This window comes from Sorex fumeus, unplaced genomic scaffold, assembly GCF_029834395.1.
Source record: "Sorex fumeus unplaced genomic scaffold, SorFum_2.1 ptg000037l, whole genome shotgun sequence".
NCBI lineage: Eukaryota > Metazoa > Chordata > Mammalia > Eulipotyphla > Soricidae > Sorex > Sorex fumeus.
In genome coordinates this window covers 43,310,236-43,322,663 of record NW_026606094.1, presented here as the reverse complement: position 1 = coordinate 43,322,663, position 12,428 = coordinate 43,310,236, and the positions used below count along the sequence as shown (strand labels likewise).

General features: G+C 40.4%; 1 protein-coding gene across 1 annotated transcript; it reads left to right on the top strand.

Annotated features, from left to right (window-relative positions):
• Nucleotides 1-253: 253 nt before the first annotated feature.
• MTERF1 (mitochondrial transcription termination factor 1) lies at nt 254-11,998 on the top strand. The gene is made up of 2 exons (XM_056118391.1): nt 254-310; nt 10,072-11,998. Exon 2 carries the CDS (start codon nt 10,103-10,105, stop codon nt 11,237-11,239), a length of 1,137 nt encoding a protein of 378 aa, XP_055974366.1. The 5' UTR covers nt 254-310; nt 10,072-10,102; the 3' UTR covers nt 11,240-11,998.
• Nucleotides 11,999-12,428: the final 430 nt, after the last annotated feature.

The following is a 12,428-nucleotide window of genomic DNA, read 5'->3' as shown; positions in this document are numbered from 1 at the left end:
GTATGGCGTGGGCTATTTTAACAAAGGCAGTCGCCCTAGCACAACAACGACTTTCCCAAGGACCGTGGATCAGACAGAACTAAAGCAAGATCAAGAGCTCATCACGGTCTTCTACCGCCCTCTGCCGGGCTCTTCAGGTCCCACTGCGGAGGAGGCCGGGCCTCTGGGGCGGCGCAAGGCCGGTGACGTCACCTCTGCGCGCGGACTACGACCGGAAGTTAGTGTTCAGTTTCTGACCCTCGCTTCCGTTCCCGTCCCCGAGGCCACAAGTAAAACTAAGTTGTGGCACTTAGATCCTGTTGAGATTGAGGTCGGTAACTTGTTGCAGTTGTGCCTTTTCGTTACAGAGGCGATCGGGAAGGTGCGCAGCGGAGCTTTTAGTTCCTCGTAGTCCATTTCAGACCTGTATTTAAGGGAGAAAGGGATAAGAAGAATCCATGGAATAGTAGCTGTGGGTTTATCGTGAGTTGTGGGCTTTGAGTTGAGAAAAACTCTACCTGGGTTCCAGTTTTTTTTTTGTTGGTTTTTTTCCTTTTTCATCACACCCGGCGATGCACAGGGGTTACTCCTGGCTTTACACTCAGGAATTACTCCTGGCGGTGCTCGGGGGACCGTATGGGATGCAGGGAATCAAACCCAGGTCGGCAGCGTGCAAGGCAAACGCCCTACCCCCTGTGCTATTGCTCCAGCCCTGGGTCCCAATTTTACGCTTCAGTTGCTCATTACAATCTGGTTACTCACTGCTAGGCGCATTTTTATGATTGTACCACCTTTTAGTGATAATATCTTCTTTTAAGTTATATTTTAAAGTAGCAACGATTGTTTAATAATTAGCTTAGGTTTTACAGATCATCGTGATTCTGTGTTTCTTTCCCAACCCACTCAGGCGGGCAGGTTTTGGTCTCAGTGTTTTTGAAAGATTCTTACTATCAAGGTTTATGAATCTCATGAGAACACTATTAGCTGGAATATCTCTTTTTTTTGTTTGCTTTGCAGAAGACAGAACCCAGGCCCACACACAACCAAAGCATGTGCTCTGCTTCTGAGTTACATCTCTACCCCTGGAATCCTTCTCTCTAATCTATATTGTGAAGTCCTGGCAATATTTGTACACCCTCTTACACGCTTGCTCGAGCGGGCCCAGTAACGTCTCCATTGGAGACTTTGTTGTTGTTACTGTGTCTGGCATATGAATACTCTCGGTAGCTTGCCGGGCTCTCCGAGAGGGGCGGAGGAATTGAACTCGGGTCGGCCATGTTGGCCGCTTGTAAGGCAAACGCCCTACCCGCTGTGCTGTCGCTCCATCCCTTACCGCCCCCTCCCCCACTCCCCCATGGTACAGCATTTTGGGACCATTGAAGAGTTGTGTTAAGACAAATGAGGTGAGAAATGCATTTCTATGTAGATCTCCAAATTTAGATTGTTTTGTCAAACAAAAACTGACTGGAATGTGGTTAGTGATGTTATTTCCACAGAAGTAGGAAGTCCGCTGTTAGGTGAAAAGTGAGACAGGAAATAAAGCCTCTTATTCCTTAGTTCTTACAAAAAAACCCCCAGTACAGAGAATTTCAGTGCATTTGTTAATTTTGGACTTTGACTTATACTAATTAATGTGGTTAATGAGAGACAGATTGAAATAAACTGTGGAATGTTATTTTAAAATTTGTAAATTGAGCCTATTGGCATGTGTAGAGTTAGGCTATTTAAATATATTCACCTTGGACCTGGGGGGATAGTACAGCAGGTATGGAGCTTGATTTGCTTGCAGCCAACCTGAGTTTGATACCCGGCATCCCAAATGGTCCCACAAGCAAAGCCAAGAGTGATGCCTAAGTGCAGAGACAAGGAGTTACAGCTGAGCATTTATTATTTTATAATAAATAAGAATATATTATAAAATGTGTACAGTATTGGTCAGGGGAAATAGCTCAAAAGACTCTAGAGAAGGAACCTGATAGTGCATGATTTCAGAGAAGTGCAGAAGCCACCTCTGAGCACCCAAAAGATATGTCTTCCAAAGCAAGCCAAAGAGTGCAATATCACTGACGTTGATCTTACTTAATATTTTGTGTGTTGAAGAACAGATAAAGATAATATATATTTTCTGATACCTTTTCCTTTTTTGCGTTCCTAAGCTAATTGTTACATTTTTTTCACTTGGCTGTAAAGCAATGCTTATTCATTATGTGTATCTCAATATTTAAGGAATGGTACATAGCTACTGTTAATCTCTCAGAGATAATAATGTATTTTATTGCCTCATAAATATTTGTTGCCTCTTCCAGCACTTTCAAAATGTGTGAGATATCATTTTAATCTGTATTGTTTTGCAGTTCACCACTTTTGAGTGTCTTGGACATATTTCTGTTGTATTAGATCTACCTTAAATTTTATTTAGTAGGATGTATAGTTATATAGTTTTTTTTGTTGTTTGTTTGTTCTTGGATTGCATACACTTGTGATCAAGGGTTTACTTTTTGCTCAGTGCTGATACTTGCTCCATGCAGTGTTCAAAGAAATATATGGTAATGGGATCAAACCTGGGCTTCTGGCATACAAAACATGTGTTCTAGCTTATTGTGCCTATCTCTTCAGTCCCAGAATATTTAGTTTTTTATTTGGTAGATATCACGATCACAACCATCCTGTTGTTCGTTGATTGCCTCGAGCAGGCCCCATTAAAGTCTCCTTTGTCCTAGCCCTGAGATTTTTTAAAAAGTGCCATCTTAAAGGCTCTTTCAGGGTTAGGAGAATGAGACCCATCATTGTTACTGGTATTTGGCATATTGGGTACACCACGGGGAGTTTGCCAGACTCTGCCGTGTGGGCAGGTTACATTTGGTAGCCTGCTATTTTGTCCAAAGGAAAAATGAGATAATTTTGTCCAAAGTAAGAATGAGATAATAAGATGTTGCATGGACGCGAATGCCGCGCGCTTCCGGGGAGCTGGGTTTTATAGTCTCTGGGTCTTGGCCGTTGATGGGATTACACAGCGCCAGGGGGCCAGTTGGTGGGTGTGACCCCTGCCTACTGGAATATGGAGGATCTGGGTGGAGGATGCTCAGCCCCAATCCGAGCAGGCTTGGAGATCTCAGCCCCGGGGACCCGCATGCCTTTGTTCCTCTGCTGGTACCTTCATGCATGTGGAGAGTGGTCTCAACATGGTGGTGACTGGTTCTGGAGGTCTTTGGCTGCTGGAGCCCTGGTCGGGGCGGGGAGGGAAACTCAACCCGCTCCCCTCCAAGGGGCCCCGGCGAGGACAGCCAGGCGCTGGGGCAGGAGACTCTGCGCTGTCCTCTTCCGGGAGTTGGGTTTTATTGTCTCTGGGTTTTGGCCATTGATGGGATTACACGGCACCAGGGGACCAGTTGGTGGGTGTGACCCCTGCCTACTGGAATATGGAGGATCTGGGTGGAGGATGCTCAAATGTGGTATATTTTGTAGATATACCACAGTTTATTATATTTGAGCCACTTAGGTCCTTTTTTATTATAACCAATAATGCTGATGATGGTCATCAATTTTTATTCTAATGTCTTTCCTTTTTATTTCCTTTGCCTAGTCTCCAAAACTTATTTATGCATTGAATCACTTTGAGAAACACAGTTACAAAGTTGTTCATGATTGGGTTTTAGTCATACAATGTTCCAACACCCATCCCATCACCAGTGTCCCCAGTTTTCCTCTTGTCACCATGCGTCCCAGCCTGCCTCTATGGCAGGCACTTTTCTTCTTTCTCTTCCTTTTTCTTTTTCTCTGTCTTTCCTTTTGGGCATTATAGTTTGCAGTGCAAATACTGAAAGGTTATCATGTTTGTCACTTTATCTACTTTGAGCACTCAGTTCTTGTCAAGAGATTTCACTTCTTAAGCAAAGTGCCAGAAGTGGTTTGTGGGTGTGATTCCCAGGGTTTCTGGAAGTACAGGGAGGTGTGGGCTGGGGGCCCAGGGGCAGAGGTAGCCCAACTGATTTCAAGAAGGCCTGATTATTTCAGTCGCTAAGACCTGCATACCTAAATTTTTGGCAGATTAATTTCTTGATGAGCTGGTCCCAAGATGATGGAGTGCAGCTGGAAGCATGGTGGCAACTTTGAAGTGTGGGAGCCAGTGGTTACTGGATCTCTGAGTCAGCACTGGGCTGACCCGTCCCCTCTGGGGTGCCCCTAATATCTCAGCCATAAGCGAGTGTCTGAATACTTTTGGTATCTGGTTGATGTCTTTTGAGATTTATTTATCAGTTTCTGAGAGCAAGGCCAATAGATGAGCTTACATGGCAACACTGGAGGTGGTTTCTGGGCATGACTTCTAGGGATTCTACATTTTTCCTTTGCCTAGTCCTTAAGAAGTGAAAATTCATGATGGTTGGAGAAATCATTTGGGATGGGAGATGTGTGCTGAAAGTAGATAAAGGACCAAACATGATAACCTCTCAGTATCTGTATTGGAAACAATAATGCCCAAAAGTAGAGAGAGAGTATGAGGGAAATTGTCACCATGGAGGCAGGGGGAGGGTGGGAAAGGGGGGGGGGTATACTGGGGATATTGGTGGTAGGGAATGTACACTGGTGGAGGGATGGGTATTTGATCATTGTATGATTGTAACTCTAACATGAAAGCTTGTAACTATACCTCACAGTGATTCAATTAAAAAAAAAGTAAAAATTCTGGGTTAATGGACAATGTGACTAATTGTTCAATTGTCTTCCAAGAGTGATATTTGAGAATTTTCTTCTTTTACTTATAATCACTCTTGAGTGATAATAAATATCATTTAAAGAATAGTTTTGGGTCAGTTTTTACATTTAGAGTATTGAGATCGAAATCAAATTTTAATTGGATTCAGTTCTAGATTGCTTAGTTTGTTTTTCCTATATATAAATAAAATAATTAGATTTAGAGTTTTAGATTCCCGAGTAATTTTTTATTATAAAACAAATACACACTTTAAAATTATTTTGGCAAGTTAAAGATTTGCAGGGAGATATTTGAATGGGACTTTCTGTTATGGATAGACATCAGAAATACAGACCTTTAAAAAAGGCAGAATTAGGGGAGAGAGAGAGAGACAGAGAGAGCGAGCGCGCTATAGAGGCAAGCAGAGGTGGGGGGTGGAGGGAGGATGATGGGAGGGACACGGGACACTGGTGCTGGGAAATGTGCACTGGTGGAGGGATGGGTGTTGGAATGCCATATGAACAGTATTGTAAGATCCAATCATGAGCAGCTTTGTAAAGATCTATCTCACAGTGATTTGATAAAAAATTTAAATAAAAATAAAAAGGCAGAACTGCTTAAACCAAGAGTTAGGAGACAGTGATTAGCAATGGTATTTATCCTGAGGTTTGAGAGGCAATGTTGCCTGATTGTGAGTGGATATGAATGATAGCTGAAAAAGTAGTTTGAACTGTATGTTGAAGACTTGAAAAATGAATATGAAGAATTTTCCTTTTTAGATGGAAAGGAAATGTGATATGTGATATATCTTTATATAATAATCACATCTTTGCTTTACAGGCTTGTACTATGGTGGCAATTTTGAATGATTTTAGAGAAGCAAGTTACACAGCTTGTTACATATGGTAAGAGAGTATGAGCGAGAGAATAGCAGAGAGTAGAGAGGTTGGATTTCAGAGATAATAAGAAAGCTGAATTTACATGTTTTGATGATGGTTGAGGATGAAGAAGAAAGCGGTGCTTCCGTGATACTGATTTTATTAATCAAAGGATGGCTCGTTTGGGGATTGGAGAAAATGCTCAGTTCTGTTTTGGATGAGTTTGTGAAAGATATTTTCATGGGCAGTGAATTGTATTAAAGACACCTATCCACCTAAGCTTTCTTCAAGAGAAGTGTTAATTTACTACTGTTTTGTTAAGAATTTTGGCTTGTATTTCCACTCATTATTAATGTCATTGGGCTGGAGTGATAGCACAGCAGGTAGGGCGTTTGCCTTGCACACGGCCGACCCGGGTTCGATTCCTCTGTCCCTCTCGGAGAGCCCGGCAAGCTACCGAGAGTATTCCGCCCGCATGGCATAGCCTGGTAAGTTTCCCATGGCGTATTGGATATGCCAAAAACACTAACAACATGTCTCATAATGGAGACATTACTTGTGTCTGCTTGAGCAAATCGATGAACAATGGGAGAACAGTGCTACAGTGCAATGTCATCAGTAAATTGCTTTTTGAACCACTCGTGATTTGTTCAGCCATTTTTGTCATGGCACTGACCCTCTCTAGAAGAGTGTGTTATCAAATGATGTCTTCAGACTTTTTATTTGTTGTTTTTTTTTTTTTTGGTTTTTGTGTTTGAACCACACCCAGCAATGCTCAGGGGTTTCACCGGACTCTGTGCTCAGAAATTACTCCTGGTGGTGCTCAGGGGAGCATAGGGGATGCCAGGAATCAAACCTGGGTTGGCCACATACAAGGAAAACACCTTGCCCACTATGCTATCTCTCTGACCCCTGTCTTCAGACTTTGTAATTGTGTATGCTCTCAACAAAATGGTTTCTCCATATATCTATAAGACAGGTGTTTACTCATTTACTTTTGATTACAGACTTGACTAACAGTGCTGTTACATTGTATATATTTAAAAACACTTGAAAGTAGAAATCTTAAAATGCTAAGACAAGTATAAATTGGAGCTTTATTGTTTTCTTCCAGTATATTATTTGATCTGGCATATCGAATACTCTCGGTAGTTTGCCGGGCTCTCCGAGAGGGGCGGAGGAATCGAACTCGGGTCGGCCATGTTGGCTGCATGCAAGGCAGACGCCCTACCTGCTGTGCTATCGCTCCAGCCCATATATGCCGATATGCCAGACACAGTAACAACAAAGTCTCCAATGGAGATGTTACTGGGCCCGCTCGAGCAAATCGATGATCAACGGGAGGGCCTTTACTTTACTTTACTTTTATATTATTTGATCATGTTTTTGTGAAGCACAAGTCTTTAGCCATAGCTGCAGTATTCTGTGCCATTATCCAGTAGAGGGCACCCTTTGAACATCTCTGTGAGAGAGAAGTTTGTTGATCTGTACTAGATCGAATCTTCATTCTTTGGAAGTATTATGTTTTTAAGTATTTTTAAAAGTCATATATTTTTTGTAGGATGATAGTTATACAGAAGAATAGTATTATGTAGAAATGACAAATGGTGAATAAGACATTCTAAAATTACTTTGTTTTATTTTTCTCCCTCATTTTGAGAGTATCCTGCAGTTTTTTGTTAGAATGTTATTTTATTCTATAGTTTAGGATTTTTCCCCAATCTTTTGATGATCTATCTCTAGATTATCTGAACTGTAGGAATATTCGAGCCTGTAGGCATAGTTTTGGTTGTGTTAAGTTGGAAAAATTAGAAGGAGACACAGAAAAGCTCTTTTGATATTACCCTAAAATCAATTCCTCAGGACTGAGACTAGTGATGAGTTGGAACAATATTCATTCTGAAAATAGTGGTGAATTAGAACCATATGTCTCTATTTTCTATTTTTGTACTTAATTAGGGGGTGGAAAAAAAAGAATGCCTCCTTTAAGTGAGTCTTTTGATCTGTTTATTTTGGTTTTGGGGCCACACCTTGCTCAAGAGTAAAATCCGGAGCTAGGAGTAAACCTTGAACAGGAGTACTCAGGTATCATCCTGGTGGTTCAGGAACCATTTGGGGAATCAAACTCAGTTTGACTGCAGCCAAGGCAAGAAATCCTCTTACTTCCTATACTGTCACTCTGGTCCAAGTATTTTGCTTTATTTATTTAATTTATTTTTTTTGCCTCACGGAGAGCCTGGCAAACTACTGAGAATATCCCACCCACACGGCTGAGCCTGGCAAGCTCCCCGTGGTGTATTCGATATGCCAAAAACAGTAACAATAACTGGTCTCATTCCCCTGACCCTGAAAGAGCCTCCAATAGATGAGTAAGGAGAGGCTGCTAAAATCTCAGGTCTAGGATGAATGGAGACGTTACTGGCACCTGCTCAAGTAAATCGATGAACAACGGGATGGCAGTGATACATGATCCTTTCTGGGGCCAGAGTGATAATACAGTGAGTAGGGTGCTTGCCTTGCATGAGACAGACTTGGGTTTGATCCCCTGCACTCCATATGGTCCTTCAGGCCTGTTCAGTGATCACTGAGCTCAGAGCCAGCAGTAAACCCCAAGCCCCATAGAGTATGGCCAAAAAAAGCCTAAAATACAAAATAAAACAAATAAAAAAAAAAACAGAAAACCCACAAAACAAAACAAACCAGAAAACCCTCACACTTTCCTGAAAGTTGTAACCTGTATATTTACATCATCTTACTTGATTCCTTCCTGATAGTTCATGAATAGTTGGAATCTATTTTGTTTAATCCTCTAGAGACTCATCATCTCTAGTTTTTCAATGTGAATAACATCCTTAATTGAGCATACATCTTTTAAAAAGATTTCAATTGCCTTTATCACATCCAAGTAAAAAAATGGAAGGGTATATAACAGAATGGAGGCCAAGAACCTAAGGGAACTGCTCACAGTGGCAAGAAACATCTTAGACCCTTTGGGTTTATCATTTCTGAATGCTAAGAAGCAAAATTTTAAGAGTCTGTACAATTTAATGGAAGCATTTTAATTAGTTTCTCAAAGGATTTTTGCACTTTATAAAAGTGTATGTATGTGTTTTATATGATATGTCTCAAATTACTTAGGAAGGGAAGTCATCTGATAAGTTTAATAAAGTAGACATGTTCATTTTAGTAGGAACTTGGTTATTATGTTTAAATTCACATATTTTATGTCTTACTCTATGTGTGTGAGAGTTTATTTGTGCTTAGGGTTGAACCCATGTACATAAATGTGCAGGAAAATAAGTTGAGTAGTCATTTCTTTGAAGTTATGTTTTGTGAAACATTTTGTAATATGTTGGTGAGGTGTAATTTTTTAGTGTTTGTAGGAAATTTCTTCACATAATTCCACATGTAAGTGAATTATATAGATTAACTATCCCATATAGACTTAAGGATGAAAATTGATTTTTAGTGTTGTTGGGTAACATCCAAGGGGGTAATAGCATAAATTGAGATGAGAGATGGGATCAGGAGCTATTGACCAGGGGTTTATGTAAGTCAAGAATTAAGAGTCTAATGATGTCACGCGTTAAAAGACTACCATAAATCTAGACAACCATGTTTAGTGGGAAATTAGTCATAGTCTAAAGTGTTTGTTTTCTGAGTGTAATAACAAAAGATAGGAGTCAAAGAAGTTTGGTAACTGAGCAGTTGCAAGGCTAAAGATCTGGGAAGGTAGAAGACAAGAAAGAGTTAAAAACATCAATAGTAAGAATATACCAGTGATTTGGAAGTCAGATTTAAGCAGACACAGAGGACAGCTGATTTTAGGTTGATAAGGCAGGCAAGACCATTTTGGATAGTGATGGTGTTATACATTTTTTTCTCTTTATGTTAAGGGTGGAGTGATAGCACAACCGGGAGGGTGTTTGCCTTGCACGCAGCTGACCCAGGTGTGATTCCTCCATCTCTCTCTCTCTCTCTCTCTCTCTCTCTCTCTCTCTCTCTCTCTCTCTCTCTCTCTCTCCCCCCAGCCCCCTTTGCTTTTTATCCCTAGTACAAAGATATGTGGACTGGAGCTATAGCACAGCAGGTAGGCGTTTGCCTTGCACACTGCCAACCCGGGTTCAATTCCTCCGTCTATCTTTGAGAGCCTTGCAAGTTACTGAGAGTATCCTGCCCACACGGCAGAGCCTGGCAAGCTCCCTATGGCGTATTCGATATGCCAAAAACAGTAACAAGTCTCACAATGGAGATGTTACTGGTGCCTGCTCGGGCAAATCCATGAACAGTGGGAAGACAGTGCATCAGTGCGATATTAAGATGGAAATAGCTATACACCTAACAGATAATAGGAAGCAGTGAGATAGGGAGTGAGAGGAAATAAGTGTAAATTGTTACTGCAGCAACAGGAAAGCTGGAGCCCTAGGCATTTTATTATAGAAACAGTGGTTATAGAATCATGATATGCTCATTTAACTATTGTCATATGAATTTGTTTAATATTTATATTCTTTTATACAGTATCCCCAAAGGACTCGGCTACCTGACTATTATGGCACCAAGAAATTTATTATATATGAGAAGTAACTTTCTCTTTGATTCAAGAAGTTGGGTGACCCGGTTTTCAGCAGAAATTCTCTTCAAATCAATTTCATTTAGGTTTTTTGGTGTGAAGTGTGATGATGCAGATAGTGAATCCTTGGAGAATAAAAAACTATTGGATAATTTACTTACTATGGGAGTGGATGTGGACATGGCAAAGAAACGACAGCCTGGAGTATTTCATAAGAAGGGTACCAATGAGCAAGACCTGGAGATGTTTCTTCTGTCCAAAGGAGCTAGCAAAGAAATTATTGCTAGCATCATATCAAGGTATCCAAGAGCCATGACTCGCAACCTTGGTAGTCTTTCTAAACGATGGGATCTGTGGAGAAGAATTATAACAACTGACCTTGGAATTGTAAATATTTTGGAACGTTCTCCAGAATCTTTTTTTCGATCGAATAACAACTTAAACCTAGAAAAGAATATAGAGTTTCTCTACTCAGTTGGATTAACCCAAAAATGCCTTTGTCGATTGTTGACCAATGCCCCACGTACCTTCTCCAACACTCTTAACCTGAATAAACAGATGATCAGACTTTTACAAGAAGTCTCTTTGTCCTTGGGTAACAATGATCCTGTGGATTTTGTTAAAAAGATCATTTTTAAAAATCCATTTATCTTAATTCAGAGCACCAAACGAGTAAAAACTAACATTGAGTTTTTGCAGTCAACTTTCAACTTGAACAATGAAGAGCTGCTTGTTCTTATATGTGGTCCAGCAGCTGAAATTCTAGACCTTTCCAATGACTATGTCAAAAGAAACTACACAAATATCAAAGAGAAACTGTTTTCCCTTGACTGTACAGAGGAAATGGTCCATAAGTTTGTCTTAAGTTATCCAGATATGATATTCTTGGGAGAGAAAAAGTTTAATGATAAAGTAGACTTTCTCATAGAAAAAGACATTAGCATTTCACAAATAATTGACAATCCTCGGATTTTGGATTCAAGTTTAAATACTTTAAAAAGTCGAATAAAAGAATTGATAGATGCTGGCTATAACTTGAGTTCATCAAATCTTTCTCTTCTGTCATGGAGTCAAAAAAGATATAAAGCTAAATTGAAAAAGTTAAACATTGAATAGAGCATTGTTCTCAAAATTTTAAAAAGTTAGCTCTTTCATTGATGAAGAACTGAGACTTTTTCTGGAACCACATAACCTTTAGTTGGAGAACTTGATAAAGGCATCAGTGGTTGTGCTTGGACAAACCTTGTTCTTTTTTTTTTTTTCCCTTCCCCAGTTGTCTAGGGACATCAGGGAAGCTGCAAACCAGGAGAATCTGTCATCTGAAGATGCTTCAATTAGTATATAGAATCCCTCACTGACATTCCTAGAGCTCTGGATTAAAGCTCTCACTTGCTTCCAATTTTAAACTTGTTTGGCTTCTTCAAACCCTGTCATTACTTACACAATATAAACCTGACTGTGGGACCCTTCTGCAGTACTGCATCACAAGTTGGACACAACTCTTGAACTGAATTGATAAGCTCTCAAGATGGAGAGACTGGGTCTGTGAAATAATTACTAAACCAGATACTGGTTCTTAAAGTAGGATTGTAGAGGAGCAAAAGTCTGCTGCTCCCAAATTCTGTTTTTGTAAAAGGTTAATTTCTTGGGAAGAACCCTCCCGGCAAGATGGAAATTACATTTAAAGAGAGATTTACATATGAACTTCTCCCCTAAGGCCTCCTCCCAGGCAGGACCTAATGAATGGAGAAGGCAGAATTTAGTTTTACTTTGCTTTTTTGGTATATTTCCTAACTGACCTGACTTTCCCAAAGTTTTCTGTTAACTAAGCTATTTAAATATTGTATCTAATAAATTTATCATTTTTCTCTTAAAGTTAGTTTTTTGTTTGCTTTTTGTGTGTGTGTGTCACATCCGGCAATGCACTCCTGGTTCTGTGCTCAGGGATCACTCCTGGCAGAGCTTGGGGAACCAGAGATACTGGTTTTCATACTCAGGTTTGTTGAGTGCAAGGCAAGTGCCCTACATGCTATACTATCACTGTACTGTATATACTGTACACTCTGGCTCCTCTTAAAGTTAGACTTAAAATGTGATTTTATTTTGAATTTGGGCCTTTCAAAAAGATTTTTTCTTTGATGGTGGTGGTGGTGGTGGTGGGGTGGGAGGCAGAGAATGAGGCATCCCAAGTCACGCTTTCTTGCTTAATAACCTGGGGCCCCTTACTTCACTTCTTGTCTTAGTAGTTTAATGTGAGGGTCCAACTCTGCTGCTCAGCTCCAAGGTACCAAGCGTTGGTTTACCC